Here is a 19,824-nt window from a genome sequence, read left to right on the forward strand (position 1 = left end):
TTTAAACCCAAACCAAAATGAGATCGTTTTTGTTTTTTTTTTTTTTTTTTTTTAGGATTTTATTTATTTGTCAGAGAGAGAGAGAGCGAGCGCACAAGCAGGGGGAGCGGCAGGCAGAGGGAGAAGCAGGCTCTCCGCTGAGCAGGGAGCCCAACGTGGGACTCGATCCCAGGACCCTGAGATCGTGACCTGAGCCAAAGGCAGATGCTTAACTGACTGAGCCACCCACACATCCCTAAAATGAGATCATTCTTAGGCAGTATATCGTGGGAGTTAAGAGTAGACTTTGGAATCAGACAGACCTGGGTTCAAATCTCAATGGTGTAATACTGTGTTTCCTCATCTGCAAACAAGAAGGAGAACAGTATCTACCTCCTAGGATTGCTTTGAGGATTAAATTAGAAAATGTTCCTAAAGTGCCTGGCACAGTGCCTGGCACATGGTAAAAGCCAGCCCTCTTCAGTGGTGGTAAATTCACCATTCACTAGACTGTCAGCTCCTTGAGGGATGGAGCTTTCCTGACTTGTCTGCTTTAGCCCTTGTTCCTAGCACATGACCTGCAGAATAAGGGCCTAATACGTATTCACTGAATGAGTGAGTAAATGGTTCAATGAGAGGGTAGAGAGAGCAGTTAGCACGGTGTCTAATGGATCATAGTGTAGTTTCGGGCAGTGTTACAATGTTCGGTAACCTGCAGAGCAGAGTGGTTGGTTAAGAGTCTGGGCACCTGAGTTCAGCTGCTTGGGTTTCAGTTCTGGCTTCCAGATGTGTGACCGGAGTCAAATTATTGTAAATGCGACTATCGCTACAATCCACTTTAAAATGCAGCTCTAACATGAAGGTAAGAATAGCAGCAGCCTCCTGGGGTTGTCATGAGGTTTAAATGAGATGATCCATGTCAAGCACCTAAAAATAGCACCTACCTCATAGTGTTGTCATGAGGATTAAGGGAGATCACCCATGAAAACATCCAGAATGGTGCTCAGTGAAGGCTTTATTCGCTTAATGTCAAAATGTCTATTACTGTTTGTCATCCTCAGATCAAACAGCAGCAAATCGAAAGCAGAGACCCCCAAAACACCCAGCAGTCCCTTGACCCCAACCTTCGCCCCTTCTGTCTGCCTCCTGGCACCCTGCTATCTCACAGGGGACTCTGTGCGGGACAAGTGTGTGGAGATGCTCTCAGCAGCCTTGAAGGCCGAAGGTGAGAGGGCCTGGGCTGGGAGGGGGCGGGGGGGAGGAAGGGCTTCCCGAGGGCCGATGAGATGTGGTCCCTCTCAGGAGTGGCACAGGACACTCCATTCCCCTGTATGGGCAGGCTCCACTGCCAAGGTCATGTCTGGCTGACGCCTGTATTTCCCAAATCTCTTATAGACAATTACAAGGACTATGGAGTCAACTGTGACAAGATGGCGTCAGAAATCGAAGATCATATCCTTGAGCTGTGCCAGGGCTGTGGGTGCCTGGACTGTCCAGCGGAAGGGTCTCCCAAGTGCAAGGGACCCGGGACAGTGAGGGGGTAGGGAAGGGCTCTGGGGACAGCCCCCTGCTCTGCCTCTGAACCAGAGTTCTTAATTCTAGCTAACATTTATTAAGTCTTGCAACCTGCCAGCCTCTTGCTGTTTATGAGCAGTACCTCGTTCAAGGTTGAAAACAATCCCGCAAGGTAGGTTCCCTGACTAATCTCATTTTGTGAGGGAGGTAAACAGGCTCAGAGAGGTGAAGTCACCAGCCAAAGCTCATACAGCTAATAGTAGTGGTCGAGTTGGGATTTGAACCCAGAAAGTGTGACTCTAGAACCTGGGAGCTCAACTGCCGTGCTAGGCAAGCCATGTCGTCACGTGGCTGGGTTGCAATGTCAAGTGTCAGAATAGACAGGGAGGACAGCGTTCCTCGTGCTCAGCCTTCTCCCCTCTTCTGTCCCCTGAAGACTGATTCCCTGCTGCATAGCTTCCTGCTCCGTCAGTTCTCACAATCTCTATGAGGCAGGGGCTGTTGCTTCCATTTTATAGATCAGGAAACTGAGGATCAGGAACTACTGGGTGCCACAGCTTGACTGAAAACATTGGCCTTTGGATTCCATGTCCTGAGTTCTTTCCGTGTGACCCACCCTCCCACTCTTTGAGAGGGGGCTGTGTAGACAGAGGAGGGGACCACCCAAGTCATGTGGGCCCAGTGCACCGAAGGATTGTTGTTTGGGGGAAGAAACTCCCTCTCTGCTGTGCCCCCACAGCATATCAAAGAGGTGTCAAGGGAGGGAGACAGAATCCCCAGGGGAGAGGGGCTCTGAGTGTCACAGTGAGGTGTGAGTGGCCCTTTTAAGCCTCCTGGGCTACCTAGGGAGCTCAGTCGGGTCTGTTGTGGAGGGTCCTGGGCCATCTGGTCTGACCGGCTCCCCTGCTGTCACCTCCTGTGGGAGGCCTACCTGGATATCCTCCCACATACTTCCTGGGACTTCCCCTCCACCGTCATTTAATTATTATTATTTTTTAAAGATTTTATTTATTTGACAGAGAGAGACACAGCGAGAAGAGGGAACACAAGCAGGGGGAGCGGGAGAGGGAGAAGCCGGCTTCCCGCGGAGCGTGGAGCCCGATGCGGGGCTCGATCCCAGGACCCTGGGACCATGACCCGGGCCGAAGGCAGACGCTTAACCACTGAGCCACCCCGGCGCCTCCGTCATTTAATTATTAACTAGCACGTCTGAGGCTATCGAACTCCTCACCAAGTACATTTTCATCAATCCCAATGGTTCAGGAACACAGAGCGAAACTCTGAGCTTCATCTTTATTCTCTCCGAGCAGTCATCCCTCCAAACAGGTCCCTTCGACTTTCAAGCCCAGTTGGAAGCAAAGGCCAGGTGACCTGGTACGTGGTTCCACTCCTGGCCTTTCCTCCTTCCCTTCCTCCCTCTTCTGAAGGACAGGAAATCGGAGCTGCATCAAGCCCTTTACCTCTTTGTTCTTAGAAGGTGGGAGATAAGGGGGAGGATAAGTTCCGGGGGCTTCAATGCTCTGGGTCCCCAAAAGATCTGTCTCAGTTGGTTAGGCGACTGCCTTCGGCTCAGGTCATGATCCTGGAGTCCCGGGATCGAGTCCCGCATCGGGCTCCCTGCTCGGCAGAGAGTCTGCTTCTCCCTCTGACCCTCTTCCCTCTCGTGCTCTCTATCTCTCATTCTCTCTCTCTCAAATAAATAAAACCTTAAAAAAAAAAAAAACAGCAATCGCAGAAAAAAATAGCTAACACCACCTTGCTCCCACCACTTCTAGCAAGTCAGCTGTTTCCATGCGTCCAGATTCCCCACAGCCTTTCTCGCATATGGCTCTTCCCAGCAAAGGGTTTGTCTTCCTGATCCTGCTTGGCGTGGGAGACCAAGACACTGCGGCTGTGTTCCCTGGCTTTTGGATTCCATGTCCTGAGTCCCCTCCAGAGGGTGGGGAAGGGAGGAGGGGGTGGGCGACCTGTCTGGACAGAGAGCTCGCTGTGGTCGGTGGTCAGGGGCGACTTCCTGCCGCGTGAGAGGAGAGAACATTACCGTCCGAGGGGCGTCTGGCTTCCCGCCCTGTCTCTGCCGGGAATTTGCCCTGTGACCTTGAGCAAGGGCCCCCGCGTCCTTTCTAAGTCTTAGCTTCCTTATCTATTCATGACAGAAGTAACTCTGACCAGCAATTCCCAAAGTGGGTTCCATGGCATGGTAATAGGTCTTTCTAGGGAAAAAAGGGGAGGGGGCGGGGGGAGGGGGTTCTATGCTCGAATATGTTGGGAACACAACTGAACAAAATGAGGTCTTTATTGCAATACCTCTCTGAGCCTTCAACATGAGGCTCCTCATCATCTGTTTTCCTCTGATAGCTGGACTCCTACCTTCCAGAGGCCCTTCAAAACTGGGGGTTATCTTCATCACTGTCTTCATCCTAACAGCCCCTAAATGTTGAGCACTTGATATCCCAGACACCAGCCTAGTGCATCATGCGGTGTAGCTTGCTAAATCCTCATAACAGCCCTATATTTTATAAATAAGGAAACTGAGGCACAAAGAAGTCATGTGACTCACCCGAGTCACATAAAAGGCTCAGACAAACCCAGGATGCCCATCCCTGGGGGCCCGGACACCACAGTGCTTGCTGTCCCTGATGCGTTGCTGACCCTAAATGCCCGAGTGAGATCCCCACTTCGGAGGTCAGAGGCCACGTAGGTGCCCAATCCCTGTACAAGTCCGAGGAGAGGAGCAGATGGTCCTGGGGCTCCTCGGGCTTCAGGGAGTGGCTCCCCATCCTTCTGTGCCCCTCCACGAGCAGCTCGCTGGTCCTTGACACATCTGGTCACATATCTACCAGGAGCTCAAGAGCACGGACATGAAGTACCGGAACCGGGTGCGCAGCCGAATCAGCAACCTCAAAGACCCCAGGAACCCCAGCCTGAGGAGGAATGTGCTCAGCGGGACCATTTCTGCTGGGCTCATTGCCAGGATGACGGCAGAGGTGAGAGTGGGGCTGGGACCGTTGAGTGGTGGGGTCGGAGGCCAGGCCCCTCTGGCTTTGCCCGTGTCTGTGCCTTGTGACTCAGGGGAGACGACCTGGGGGCTTTTTCAGCCAGACCCTCTCAGACTCCCCATCCCTCTGGGCTTCTGGACCATCAGGATAGTGAACACAGCCACTATGAATTAAACATGGTGCTAAGTGCCTTAGGCTCATTGGCCAATTATATCTTCACAGCATCTGAGGTAGAAATGTTTAGTATCCCCATTTTACAGAAGAGGATACTGAGGCTCAGAGGAGTTAACTGATTTGCCTACACACACAGCTAGAAGATGTCAAAACCAGGGGCGCGGTTGGCTCAGTCGGTGGAACGTGCGACTCTTGATCTCAGGGGCTCTTGTGAGTGCAAGCCCCACGTTGGGTGTAGAGATTACTTAAAAAAAAAAAATCTTTAAAAAAAGAGAAAAAGAAAATGTCAAAGCCAGAAGCCAAGCTGTCTGGCCCCAGAGCACCCACTCTCTACTGCTTGGTCGTCTACCTCCCTCTCCTGCCTCGTTCAGTCCTGGGCCCAAGCCAGATTAGCAGAGCCTCTCTCCGCGGAACACAGTCCAAGGTGGGGAGACAGACATATTTTCAACTTTGTACAGTACAGAGGTGGTAAGTGCCACGATCGAGCCACCATGGGAACTTACAGCAGGGAAGGACTGACCCAACTTGAAGGGGTCAAGAAGGGAAGGAAAAGGGAACAGCCTGTCCGAGGAAGTATGGGCAGTGGTTACAAGCTTCAGAACTGCATGGGTTTGAATTCTGCCTCTCTCACTTAGCACACTTAGTGTGCTCTTAGACAAGCTACTTAACCTCTCTGTGCCTCAGTTTTCTCATCTGTCAAACAGGAATAATAATAATAACTAACATGGGGTGTCTGGGTGGCTCAGTGGGTTAAGCGTCTGACTCTTGGCCTCAGCTCTGGTCTTGATCTGAGGGTTGTGAGTTCAAGCCCTGAGTTGGGCTCCACGCTCCACGCCTTAAAAAAATAAAAATAAGAAATAATAGCTGTCTCGTGAAGAACTGAATGAGTTAATATATGTGAGTGTTTAGGTTAATATACGTAAAGCCCTCCCCAGAATTCGTACATGATAGGCTCAGTCACTGACCATTTCATGTAACCCTGGGCACCACGCTGTGAAAGAGGAAATAATTATCCCCATTTTATGGATGAGAAAAACTGAAGCCACACACAACTAGTAAGTGACAGATAAAAATTCGAACCCAGATCGGTTTATTTCAGAGCCCACATCTTGGAAACACCTTTTGTACACCCTCAGGTATGAGTGGCCCTTTGTTGCCAGGGCTGATCGAGGGGATTCCGTGCAAGCACCACTAAATCAAAGTGGCCCGGACAAAGGGAGTGGAAGTGCGTTGGGATCCTGGAGTCTGGCTGTGCCTCAGGACATCTAGGAACCCTCTGAAACTGTTGGCAAGGGTGTGCCTGTGTGTGTTTGTGATATGTGTGGTGTGTAATGTGTGTGGTGTGTGGAGTGTACTTGGTATTTAGTATATGTTGGGGGGGGGGGATGTAGCGGGGGTATATACATTTCTTCTCTTCATTGCTTTCCTCAAATACCCAAAACAAGAGTGAGCCCTGGCTTTAGTATAAAAATGGGGAACTTGGCACAGGTGAACCGGGGTTCTCTGCTTAATTCAAAATATCTGATCTTGGGCACCTGGGTGGCTCAGTTGGTTGAGCATCTGCCTTCGGCTCAGGTTGTGATCTCAGGGTCCTGGGATCAAGCCCTGCGTTGGGCTCCCTGCTTGGTGGGGAGCCTGCTTCTCCCTCTCCCTCTGCCCCGCCCCCAGCTTGTCTCTCTGGCGCACATGTGGTCTCTCTCAAATGAATAAATTAAATCTTAAAAAAAAAAAATCTGATCTTTTTAGGCAAATAGCAACGTATGCCCAGAGTTACAAATTGCAACTTGGCTTTACAGAATCTTCTCTTTCCTTGCAAGGAGAAGCTGTGACTTTTATGGAAACCTGGCCTTGTGTTTCCTCGTCCCTGTCCCTCACTCCATGGCTCTGGGGTCCCTCTACCTCTATGCATGTGCATTGTAGGAATGCTACCAAGAGACTCTTCCAGGCAATCCAAGGCATGGGGAGACCAGGCCCAGGAGAACCAAGAGCAAGGTATAGACACAGGTTTGAGCCAAACCCAGCAAGTTCCCATAAACTAGAGGTCAGAATGGAGCTGAGTGTCTGGATTAAGACAAAGACAGGCCCGAGACAACCCAGCAAACTAACTGGCCAAAGCCAGATGTGTGGATGGTGTGGCCCCACCCAAGGACCGTTCACTAGAACAGAGCAAGAGAATCAGGTGGTCAACCCATGCCCATGAAGAGGCTGACCAGACCAAGAGGGGCAAGCCGAGAACTTAGCAGGTCCTCCACGGGGCCAGCAGCCTAGGTCCTAGGTCCTACCCTCTGCCAGCAGCCCAGGCACCGAACGCAGTGGAGACCTTCACCTTGGGGACCTCTTTGGCCCCAGGCAGGAAGTTTCTATAAGAAATAGAAGACCATTTTTGCCCCAGTAAGAAAAAGAACAGCTTGGGTTTGGGCGGCCTGCTGTGCCCTGGCTCAGGGGACAGGGAGAGCCTGGGAGAGCTGATGCCCGTGGACGTGGGTGTCCCTCTCCGCATCCCGTGTCTCCCTCAGTCTTCCCTCTTCTCCTCTCTACCCAGACGTATCCCAGAATGGAGTTGATTCTGAGATGTTCTTTAGAGCTGTTGAGTGGCTATACCGTCAGCCCCGTGAGGAGGGGGGTTTTGTTTGTCCGCTGCTCGCCCAGCGCTGAGACCCGTACCCGGCACCGCATAGGTGTGCAGCACATACTCACGGGGTTCACCTTCGGGGTTCCTCCTCCAGAGATGTGTACACACAAGGACCAGTGTCCTCTCCCGCTCCATCTGCATCCTCATGCCCCACCTTATTATAGAACTACACTATTACTACAGCCCTGTGTTCACTCCACGTGCCTTTGACACTACCTCCTCGATGAGGCAGGGCAGAGACAGGCAAATGGATTGGTGAGTGGGTGTTCTTTCTGTTCTCTGTTCCTTAGCTGGCACACAGAACCCCCCTTTCCACGATCTGACCCCCCTGCCACATGTCCCAGCTTGAACCCATCCCCAAACACCCTTCCCCAAACGCGTTATTCTTGCCTGATCTTTTGTGTCTACTATTCTCTTTCTCAACTGCTGTCTCCCTTGGGAACTCCTGCTTATCTTTCAAGGCTGGTTAAGGTGTCAGCTTCTTTAACAGCCTCCCCTGCCCCGAAGCAGTTAGCCATCCTACGCTGGGCTTCCCCCTATACTTTGTATACCTCCGCATTAAGTACCTCCTATGCTATCTCACAATCCTGTCTAAATACCTGGCTGCTGTGCCAGATTAGCATTACCTGAGGACAGGAAGCAAATCTTCATATCTGAATGCTTAGGGCTCAGAAGCAGCAGTCCGCGGTCGGCACCTACCAGCTCAAGAGAGGTGATCCTGTGTAGCTCTTCCCAGCTCTGCACTCAGTTTGTTTGTTTGTTTGTTGTTGTTTAGCTCTGCCCTCAGTTACACTACATTCGTAGCTTGAAATTGGCCGTGGGAGGAGCATTTACACTATGGAAATCGGGCACTAGTGAGGCCAAGGCCCATTCACCAGCACACAAATGCAGTTAAAGGCATTCAGTAAATTGACACTCGATACATTTTGAATGAATGCATTATGCTCTGGATTTTCCCCCAAATTAAAATTAGCTGCTTTTTGTTTATATGGCCCCAGGTTGATTTGTTTTTCTGTATACTCCTGCCCATGGTTAGGACCTAGTCCTTGAACTTAATAGGGCTGGACTTAACACATTGGCATGCACCAGAATAACTTCAGGGCACTAGTAAGATTCCCAGGCCTGCCCTTAGGATTTTGGATTCAGAGGACTCTGCATTTCATCAGGAAGCCCAGGTGGTGATAATGCAGTGGTCAGCACACTACAGTCACTTGACCTTTTTGCCAACTCTGTTTTCCGTGGTTTAAAGAGTTGGGATAGATAGCAACAGTGGAAATGTTTAGCCGGCGCCAGGTTCTCCTTTTTTTTTTTTTTTAAGATTTTATTTATTTATTTGAGAGAGAAAGAGAATGAGAGATAGAGAGCACGAGAGGGAAGAGGGTCAGAGGGAGAAGCAGACTCCCCGCTGAGCAGGGAGCCCGATGAGGGACTCAATCCAGGGACTCCAGGATCATGACCTGAGCTGAAGGCAGTTGCTCAACCAACTGAGCCACCCAGGCGCCCCGGTTCTCCTTTTAACATTAGCTCCGGCCATCCCTCCTCCCCTAAACCAACCTTACCTAGAACTCTCTCCAGTTCGAGTGTCCCCTCCTCTGCTGTCCTCTGGCAGAGGTTTAAAGGGGAGTCAGACAGCCAGGGAGATGGATAAAGGTAGGACCTGGATAATGCAAACACTGAGTGTCTGCAGTGAGCTGACAGGAGACGCGGGACTCTGTTCTATGAGAGCTTTTAAAAAAAAAAAAAGATTTTATTTATTTATTTGACAGAGAGAGACACAGCGAGAGCAGGAACACAAGCAGGGGGAGTAGGAGAGGGAGAAGCAGGCTTCCCGCCGAGCAGGGAGCCCAATGCGGGGCTCGATGCCAGGACCCTGGGACCATGACCTGAGCTGAAGGCAGACGCTTAACGACTGAGCCACCCAGGTGCCCCTGTTCTATAGGAGCTTAAAGAAAAAGATGTTCTGTGATGCAGGGGAGCAGTTAGCTATGTGAACCCAGGAGCTTCGGGTCCCGCGTGGGTCAGGGTCGCCACAGCAAGTCAAGGTTCCCAGCAGGCCGTGATCTCAGTTTGGATAGGCACCGGGTCAAGTCCAGACCGGAAAGATAAAGGGAACAGCGCAGATCAGGGGGTCACCGTCCAGGCAGCTCAAGCAGGAGGTTCAGGCAGGTACCCAAGGTCCTGGCAGGCAGGGTGAGCACCAGATCTGAGGAAATGTACACAAGCTATTGCCCCTGGGGCGGAAGCTGTTTGCCTTCTGCTCTCCCACACACGCCCTCCTGCTCTTGGCCCAGTCAGAGCCTGCAGGTTTGTCCTTCCACCCAGAGCGGGATGGGGACTCTTTGGGTATAGCCTTTTCCAAGCTGGACCAAGGGCAGGAGTCCAGGCCTCCCTCCAGCTCCTTGTCCTCAGCCCAGCATGTTCCCCTCTCCTCTGTTCAGGCTCTCTAGAAACCGGGTGGGGGGCAGGGCCCCTGGGACTCTCTCACCCTGAAGGGCAGACTGCTTTCTCTCCAGGAAATGGCCAGCGATGAGCTGAGGGAACTGAGGAACGCCATGACCCAGGAGGCAATCCGTGAGCACCAGATGGCCAAGACAGGCGGCACCACCACTGACCTTTTCCAGTGCAGCAAATGCAAGAAGAAGAACTGTACCTATAACCAGGTGTGGGACAGGGGACTATGAGGGCTTGGAGGTGGAGAGGCAGCTTAGGGAGGAGCCAGGGGTTGGGGGGGATGGGGAGAAAGGACTAAAACTCCGGGCTGCAGAGAGAAGGCCAAGTCTTGGTCCACCACCATGCTGCACCCGTGGCTTCTAGAAAATGTTCTCCTGCATGTAGAATCACCCAGATTGGGGTCTGTGAGCCACGGCCAGCATGCTCTGGCCTGCCCTGAAGCAAGAATAGGAGGAACCAGACTCACCAGGCACGGACATCTGTAGAGTCACAGATGGTTGGAAAAACTTAGCAATAGAAAACTTAGCTCCCTCGTTTCATACTTGGGAAACTGAGGCCCAGGCAAGAGTCAAGCTTCGCAGCTTTGTCCAAGGTGGCCAAGACAGTCATAAATGGCAGAGATAGTAACAAACCCTGATCTAAACTTTTCTGCCTGCCTGTAATAGAGCCAACGTGGCCAGAGAATTGAAGGCATTTAGCCCCAAGTCCTAAGGCTGAAGACCAGTGTCCTGGCATCGGTGGGGGGGGGGGGTCGCAAAAGGCTGTGGAGCCCCCTTCTCTGAAAGACTTAAAACCCAAGAACTGCCTTCTGTTTCTGAGTTGTACATATTATGTTCTTGGGGCACCACTCTTCTTGGATTCTAATTTGTACTTGGTCATTCTAGAACTCTATTCATTCTTCCATCTGCTGGGCAAGCAAGGTTTATCAAGAGCACCTTGCTCACGGGAATCTGTGGCTGCAGCAGAAATACAGCCAGCCTTGTTGTTCTGGAGGAGTCTCTCAAAGAATTCCCATTCAGGAATTCAGGGATGCTTGTGCAAGCCTCCTGCTTTCTTCCAAGCACATTTCCATGTGGAGTGATGTGTTTCCTGTGCATCGCCTCCCACCAGAAGTAAACCGCCCATTAGCCGAGTTTTCTCTGCACAGAGAAACCCCAGTGTTATTGTCCCTCCCGTGTTACCACTCTGCAGTAAGGAGGCTGGGCTGAGCTGTGCCCTCTTGGCCCACCATTGGGCTCACTCAGGAGCCCTGCAACTACCCACCGCCTCCCCCCTCACAGACTCCCAGCTGACATCACAGTCAGAGGTGAGTGTCAGCAAAGTAACACGTCATGCTCATCCAGGGTTGGCTGTAGAAAATCAGAAGAGTAATTGTTAAATCTTCAAATGGAAGGGATTTGCCGCAGGAAGCCCGATTCCTGCCATCTGCCTGGTTTGGTCAAAGGTGTGAGAAACTAGGAAACAAGACATTAAAGAGTCCCAGGGGTCCACTGATCTTCAACTTGCTTTTCCTCTCTGGGCCTCAAGTCTTGCACCTCTAACATAAGGAATGAGGGGGAGGGGCACCTGGACTCAGTTCGTGAAGTGTCGGACTCTTGATCTCGGCTCTGGTCTTGAACTCAGGGTTGTGAGTTTGAGCTCTGCACTGGGAGCTGGGCGTGGAGCCCACTTAGGTGGATGGATAGATGATAGATAGATAGATAGATAGATAGATAGATAGATAGATAGATAGATAGATAGATAGATAGATAGAGGAACGAACTAGAAGATCTTTAAGGGTGCTTCCAGCTCCCTGAAGTTCTGACCAGTGAGGGTCAGCAGATAGGGTGTGTTCAGAGGTGAGTCAGGAAATAATTCCTGTAGGAGATGAGCCTTGAGGCAAGAGAAGAGGGATCAGTTCAGAAGGATGAAGAACAAAAGTGAAAGTGCAGAGGACTGGTTGAGCCAGTGAGGCACTGGAGGTGAGCTGATGGGCCTGAGAGAGGAGGTGCACACTCTGGAGTTCTCAGCGATGAAGGAGTTGCCGAAATGGGTCGGGAATAGCAGTGCCAAGCTCTGGGATTTGGACCTACTGCTACAGACAGTGGGAGCTATGGCAGGTCTTAGAGCATGGGGATGAATTCCTGAATGGTCCAGCCCTCGCTCTCTCTCTCTCTCTCAGGTGCAAACACGCAGTGCTGATGAGCCCATGACTACCTTTGTCTTATGCAATGAATGTGGCAATCGCTGGAAGGTCTGTATGTCCATAACTTTCTCCCTTCCCTGTCATCCACAGCCGCTGACCCACAGAAGGAGTACTATACCCACAGCCAAGAAGGGGGGCTGATCAGCCTGTGCAGAGTGGGTCTGCAGAGCTGGAGATAGAGGCAGACGGTTGTTGGGGAGGCGGGGAGAGGTCACATGTGCATGTTTTTGTTCTGGAAGGCACCCAGTGCGGGTGGGAGGAACAGTCCACATTTTATCACAGGATGGGCAAGTCTGTCATTTGAGCACAGATGCAAGTCAGCCTCCTGAGATCCACAGAAGGGAGGGAAAACAACAGCACTCTGCCTTTGGACTGCACCTCTTTGCAAAGTGCTTTCACAGATGGGACTTCCTTTGAACCCTGCCAGAGCTGGGGATGACAGGAAGACTGAGCCCTGTCAGGGCGCATTGCCACCAAATAGCTCCCAGGTCATCCTCCCTTTGTAAGGCAGCTCTGGAAGAGCCCTACGTTACCCAAGACTGTAATTTGGGGTGTCCCAGCCCCTGCAAAGACAGAGGTTTTGTTTTCAGGCATGGGAGCCAAGCAAAGACTCCTCCCAGAGTGCTCCTTCCTGCCACGTCTTCTTCTGAAAAAAACTCAGTGTGATCGTGTGACTAATGTCAGTTTCCATTACCGTCTGACTTGCATGGGCACTGGGTGATGTCTGGGCCACCAGGCAGCCGGCAGTGCTCCAAAAGTTCTGAGGTACTTAGCAAGGAGCCTAAGACTGGCTGGGATTCGGGAGCCCTGGTTATAGGTCCCACTCTGCCCTACTCGTTGTGTGGCCCTGAGCATGTCACTCACCTCCCTGAGCAAAAGGGTGATGATAATGCCTTTCTCCCATGGCTGATGTGAAGGTTATTATATACACATACACACTTGGCAAACAACTATGAGAAATGTTCCTTACAATATTACTCTCACTTTCAGGCGAGGAAATTGAGCTACTGAAAAATACTTAGCAAACATAAAGCCATGCAGTTTGGAGCCCTGAAAGACAATACTCCAAATTCCTGATCGATTGAGTTTTCTGCAACCTTACTAAGGGCCTTGATAGCCCTGGGGCCTCATTAGAACTGCCATATTTTTTAAGGTAAAAGTCAGATGATGGTGTATTTTTCATTTATTCACCTATTGAGCACTTAGGGATGGGGCCAGCTTAGTGGCCTAGTGGTTTAGAGTGTGGGCTTTGGCATCAGGCTCAGATTCTACCTTTATCACTTACAAAGTGACTTTGCTAAGTGACCTGAACTCTCCAGGCCTGAATTTCCTCATCTATAAAAAGGGAGTATTAATATCTAGTCTACAGAGCTGTTTTGAGGAATTAAAGAAGGTAATATAAACAAAGCATTAACAGCTTTGTTATTAACAGCTGATAGCTCATACGGTATCTTTGTCAAATCAAAAAAAGGTCTCCCTGCCTCCCAAGTGGTCATAGCCTTGCACCAGGGTACAGAGCTAGGCAAACAGGGCAGGAGCTAAGTTTCAGCCCCAACTTGCCCTGGGGCCAGGCTCTCTTGTGCAGTGCACAACCTGTAGCAACCACAACAACAAAAAAAGCCCTGAGCACTTATGGGCTGGCACACAGAAACCACCATTCTTATTATTCTGAGTTTGTTACCTACCAGTATTATGGGAGTTTGGGTAAGTCACTAAACCTGTCTGAATTGCTTTTTACCTGTGAAAATGGGAGTGATATATATAGTGCCTACCTCATAGGGTGATCATGAGGATGTACTATTGCTTAGCCCAGAGTAAGTGCTCAATAAATGGTAGCTCTTGTGATTATTACTGTTGGGGAGAGGACATTCTGCATGCTCCAAACCCAGCTCCTCTTCCTTCATTCCTATTAGAGCGACAGGGCCCATTAGAGATGGCAGCTACATGACTTCTGACAACATTTTCAGGTAGTGCCCATTGCCATGTGGGAGGCCTAAAGTCTAGCCAACTGATAACTGACAATCACAGTGATATTTTTGACCATGAATTAAAAGCCCACCATGCGCCCAGCATCGAATTTCCTCTTATTTATTACCTGCTAGCCTCTTGCACTGGCCAGAATTATGATCCCATTTTACAGTTGAGTGATTTATTCAAGGCCACACAGCTAATAAGGGCAGAACTGGGATTTGGACTCTGGTTTCTGTGGCTCCAGATACTACCTTCTTTTTCATGTCTCCCCCGCCCCTGGCTTCCTTGGGTGACACAGGGAGAGCTCTAAAATTGTATTGCCTTTTTGGTTTTGTAGTTCTGCTGATAGAACCGCCAGCCAGGATTTCGGTGAACAAGGTGAGGAAGAACAAAGAGAAAGCACTAAGCCATTGTAGCTGGAGAAAAAATAAAAATTAAGATGAAGAAAAATGCTGAATTCTGAATGGGGTCTTAGGGATCAGAGGGAGAATTCTTTTGCAAACTAATAATCTGTTATTAAAATTGATTCGCTAACAGGGGAGCCTGATTGGGGTATGATGCTCAGAGTTTGTGTCGACAAACCTCTTGTAGGAGCTCAGAGACTTCAGAGCCTCATGGCTGAGGTGTCATGTCTTGGACTGTGGGCTGACAGTCCTTTGCTTTGAGTCCCTTCCCTCACATCCCAACCTCTCAGCTTTTAGTGAATTGAAAAATACCAGCCGGACACAAAGCTTACCCCACGCCACACCAGAGTCACGTGTGCAACAGCTGGTACCCTGCTTGGCATCAGCAGATGGGACTCCCACACTGTATAGAAAGATCTCTTCCCAGACTCTCTGCTATCCCCTGTTCATAGCTGACTTCGGGGGCCTTTAAGGACTCCAGACCCGGTCCCTCTAGGCAGGGAACAGATCCTCTTGAGCTCAGGTTTTCGGAGTGAAGGGTACAGTGATGCCCAAGTTCTGCAGATCCTGGGGCTCAGAACCTGGTCAGCACAGCTCCATCCATGGCCTGAGCTTCAGAGGAAGTCTGCAGGGCCACGAGGGGCCTTGTCATGCTCCTCCTACAATGACATTGGCTTGGTTTTTTTAGGCTTATAGGAGCTTTAGGCAAATCTAGAACCTTCTGGAAAAGCCTTGTGAGCAGGTCTGGTGGGCATGTCCAGGGTCTCAGTCTCTGACTGTCCCTAGCCTTCCTGAGAGCCCCAGGCTGAGCCTCCTGGACTCTGTGTTTCCTAAAATGGCCTAAGTACAGGAGTCTGTGAACTCCTGGCAATTTGGGCAAGTCACTGAACCTCTCTGAGCCACTTTCTTACCTGTAAATATAGGAGCAGCCTGAGTGCCTACTTCACAGTGTGATGGCACGGAGGCGGCTGGTTTCTGTCTGCCTTGGTTCCCTCTTAGGGCAGCTGTTGGGAGTAACTTCTGCCCACGTTCCTTATATGCCCGGGCCTCATCCACTCTGGAACTGATTACTGCCTTCCTCCTTCCACCCATAACGTGCTTCCTCCTATAGACGAAATGGTGGATAGGAAGGAAACGGTGCATAGAAATCGGCCACCATCTTCAGCCTTGCCAACGTCAGATTTGGGGTGGGTCATTTGGAAGGACAGAAAATCTTTTTTTTTTTTTTTCAAGATTTTATTTATTTATTTGACAGAGAGAGACACAGCAAGAGAGGGACCACAAGCAGGGGGCGTGGGAGAGGGAGAAGCAGGCTTCCCGTTGAGCAGGGAGCCCGATGCGGGGCTCGATCCCAGGACCCCGGGATCATGACCTGAGCCGAAGGCAGACGCCTAACGACTGAGCCACCCAGGCGCCCCAAGGACGGAAAATGTTCTCTCAGAAGATAAAACACACAGAGCTTGTCAGTGGCAGAACCAGGACCAAAACCTTGGTCTTCTGCTTCCTGTCATTGTGCTTGATGCTATGGAAGCTCCGGAGCCGAACACAATGCTCAGCCCCTGCCTTCCAGGAATGCCCGGCCTGACAGGGAAAGAAACCATAAGCAGTCTTCCACACCGGACAGGATGTGATAAATGGCATACCTGAGGTACAAATATTACCCACAGGAGTGGGGAGCTGTGTTGTTTACACAGCCAGGTGCTTCTTAAACTAGGCCCGAATCCCCTGGGGATCATGTTAAAATGAAGATACTGATTCAACCGGTCTGGGCTGGGGGGAGGGGAGTCTGAGTTTTTCTTTTTTTTCTTTTTTTAACGTTTACTTATTTATTTTTGAGAGAGAGAATGCGTACGCAAGCAGGGTGGGGGGAGGGGCAGCGGGAAAGGGAGAGAGAGCATCTCAAGCAGACTCCACGTCCAGCCCTGAGCCCCCAAGTGGGGCTCAAACTCATGACCCTGAGAGCATGACCTGAGCGGAAATCAAGAGCTGGACACTTAACCGACTGAACCACCCAGGTGTCCCCTGCCTTTTTTTTTTTTTTTTGGTTAACTTTTATTTATTTATTTATTTTTAATTTTCTATTTTTTTGAGATTTTTCATTTCTTACAAGCTCCCAGGTGATTCTGATGCTGCTGGTCCAGAGACCATGCTTTGAGTAGTGAGGGTTGAGATATCCAACTTTTTCTTTGCATGAGCAAATCTTCCATCCAAATGTCTAGAAACCAAAAGCAACAATTATCAATATAACTGTGTCAATAAATGTTACTTCGGGCTGTTTCAGGTGGCCCCGTGGGGTGAATTTCAGTAGTCACAGTCTTAATACCCATTGTGTTCCTGGTGTCGTGGGGAATTACAACACAGGAAAAAGTACAAACACTGAATCTCCGCCCTCAATAACCTTACTGTTTACAAAGGAGTGAGTCAGATTAAACAGCACAAGAACAAGTCGGCTCCAGTCCGCACATCTATACAGTACACTTCCACTTCACAAAAGGACACAGAAAAGCATGAATAGGCCTCAGACTGTGTTCATCAGCAGACATCAATACCCTCCCAACTGGTCTTCCTGTGTCCACTCTGGACCTGTTCCAGTTCATGCTCTCCCCTGCACTGACCAGAATAGGCTTTTCAAAATTGCAAATCTGATCATGTTATAGTGCCCCCCCTCTACCACCCCAAATTTCAGGCCTTCCATTTCCCCCCACTGTGTTTGGCAGGATCCACAGGCCCTGCAGGGCTGGCCTCTGCCCTGCCCCCGTACCCTGTGCCCCTCGTCACACAGTCCTTGCACACAGCCTGTTGGCTGGGACTCATGATTTTTTTTTTTAAGATTTTATTTATTTATTTGCTAGAGACACAGCGAGAGAGGGAACATAAGCAGGGGGAGAGGCAGAGGGAGAAGCAGGCTCCCTGCTGAGCAGGGAGCCCGATGTGGAACTCGATCCCAGGACCCTGGGATCATGACCTGAGCCGAAGGCAGACGCTTAACAACTGAGCCACCCAGGCACCCTGGGACTCATGATTTAACCCCATCCCCTCCTTCATGTCAAAGACAAAGAGGGCGAGCTGCAAGGGAGTTAGCATGAACTTCTGCCACCAAGAAGGCTTCCCGGGGGAGGGGAGATGGCTCCCTTACGGGAGGAAAAAGGCAAGGTCAGGGAAGGTGAAACAGAGACCATGCTTGGGATGAAGGAGAGGACTTCTCACCCGCAATGTCATGGCCAAAAGACCTTGAAAGCAAAGTACATTCAAGATCTTATGACCAACTTAGAAGATATTTTCTAAAGGTTTACAGGAACCTGAAAGACTATATGGAGTGAGAAATCTTTCCTAGTAGGCTCATCCAGCCTACCAAATCTGTCTTTAGCCCTGAGATTCCTTGAGCTTAAGACTTACGTCACCAAGTGTCTCTCTGGATTTCTCCTCTCAATACGCTGGCCCTCTCCATACAATTAATCTGAAACTAAACTCACATCTTCTCTTTCTTAAGTGCCCTCTTCTGTCTTTCATGTTTGTCAGCTAGATGGCTACCTAGAACCATCTCTGACCCTCCCCCTTGCCCTCTTCTCTTTGTCAGTTACGGATTCTATTGCCCCTCCCTTGTCCAACCCTGCTCTCCCCCAACACTAGCAGCATTCTTTCAGGGTTTCTTTGTTCCTGCACTGATGCCAAGACCTTCCACTGGCCTCCCAGCTCAGAGCATCCCTACCTTACCTGCATCTGCCCTGCACGGCTCTGAGCGTCGTTCCCCCCAGTCTCCTCCACCGGATTCCCTCCAACTGGCAAACAAAACTCAAACTCCTTGGTTTGACTTTCAAGCTCCTCTGCTGCCTTGGGTGGCTTATCTTCCACCTCCGCTGCCCCTTTGCTCCGGCCTATGGGAGGTATTTGCCCTGCCCTTGAAAACCTGATGGGCCTTCCCAGCTGTGGCTGCCTATTCTGACCCCACCCCCCACCCCCCACCCCTGTCCTAATCTTGCCCATTTTTCAAGGCTCACCTCAGGTGCGCATCTTTTTTGTTGTTTAATTGAAGTACGGTTGACATACATTCTTAGTTTCCAGTGTACAGCGTAGTGATTTGACAACTCTATACATGACCCAGTGCTCACCACAGAGATTATAGGCACCACTTGTCACCGTACAACGTTGACGATATTATTGACTATACTCCTGCTGTACTTTTCGTCTCCGTGACTTACTTATTTTATAACTAAAGTTTGTACCTCTTAACCCTCCTCACCTAGGTCACCCCCTCCCCCTGCCTCCCTCCCCAGAGGCACGTCTTCTGTGAAGTCGTCTCTAACCCCCTGGCCGCAAGAGAGGTTTCTCAGAACTCCCGCAACTGCTGTGACAATTGAATAATTACACTGCATTCTACCATGATGATGATGATTTCTTTGTATCACAGTATCAATAACATCTATTAATTATTGAGCATTGACTAGCCAGGTATCTTGGGCACATTATGTAACTTCTCCATGCCTCTCTTTTTCATCTGTAACGTGGTAATAATGGCACCTGGCTCAAAGGGTTGTGAGGATACGTTACAATCCTACCTGACACAAAGTACTTGATTAGTGAATGTCAGCTACTGTCATTACTATGAGTATAGGGGCTTACTTTATATTGTCCCACTAACCCTCAGACCCCATGAACTGGGTTACTATTATTATACTCTTTTGTTTTCTTTTGTTTTTTAAAGATTTTATCTTTAAGTGGGGCGCCTGGGTGGCTCAGTCGTTAAGCGTCTGCCTTCGGCTCAGGTCATGATCCCAGGGTCCTGGGATGGAGCCCCGCATCGGGCTCCCCGCTCAGCGGGAAGCCTGCTTCTCCCTCTCCCACTCCCCCTGCTTGCATTCCCTCTCTCACTGTGTCTCTCTCTGTCAAATAAATAAATAAAATCTTAAAAAAAAAGATTTTATCTTTAAGTAATCTCTACACCCATCATGGGGCTCAAACTCACAACCCCGAGATCAAGAGTCGCATGCTTTACCAACTGAGCCAACCAGGTGCACCCTTTAAAAAAAAGGGGGGGGCGCCTGGGTGGCTCAGTCGTTAAGCGTCTGCCTTCGGCTCAGGTCATGGTCCCAGGGTCCTGGGATCAAGCCCCGCATCGGGCTCCCTGCTCAGTGGGGAGCCTGCTTCTCCCTCTCCCACTCCCCCTACTTGTGTTTCTGCTCTATCTCTCTCTCTGTCGAATAAATAAATAAAATCTTTAAAAAATCTTAAAAAAAAAGATTTTATTATTTACTTTGAGAGAGAGAGCACGTGCACACAGAGGGTGGGGGGGCAGAAGCAGAAGGAGAGAGAACATCTGAAGCAGACTCCATGCTGAGCTTAGAGCCCCATATAGGGCTCAATCCCATGACCCTAAGATCATGACCTGAGCTGAAATCAAGAGTCAGACTCTTAACTGACTGAGCCACCCAGGCGCCCCCAGGTGCCCCTTTTTTAAATTGTGATAACATATACATAACATAAAATTTATGATTTTAACCTTTGTTTTGACATTTT

General features: G+C 50.1%; 1 protein-coding gene across 2 annotated transcripts in view; it reads left to right on the plus strand.

Annotated features, from left to right (window-relative positions):
• TCEA3 (transcription elongation factor A3) overlaps positions 1–14,388 on the plus strand; it is a 36,065-nt gene extending 21,677 nt beyond the window's left edge. For both annotated transcript variants that reach the window (XM_088023029.1, XM_088023030.1), the window contains 6 exons: positions 1,041–1,204; positions 1,375–1,430; positions 4,326–4,481; positions 9,813–9,959; positions 11,912–11,983; positions 14,244–14,388. In XM_088023029.1, the coding sequence (XP_087879155.1) occupies positions 1,041–1,204; positions 1,375–1,430; positions 4,326–4,481; positions 9,813–9,959; positions 11,912–11,983; positions 14,244–14,252 (604 nt within the window). In that variant the 3' untranslated portion in view covers positions 14,253–14,388. The remainder of the gene's footprint in view (positions 1–1,040; positions 1,205–1,374; positions 1,431–4,325; positions 4,482–9,812; positions 9,960–11,911; positions 11,984–14,243) is intronic.
• Positions 14,389–19,824: the final 5,436 nt, after the last annotated feature.

The sequence above is a fragment of the Eumetopias jubatus genome, unplaced genomic scaffold, assembly GCF_037043125.1.
Source record: "Eumetopias jubatus isolate StellerSeaLion01/CBP00866 unplaced genomic scaffold, mEumJub1_p1.0 scaffold_4, whole genome shotgun sequence".
Lineage (NCBI taxonomy): Eukaryota > Metazoa > Chordata > Mammalia > Carnivora > Otariidae > Eumetopias > Eumetopias jubatus.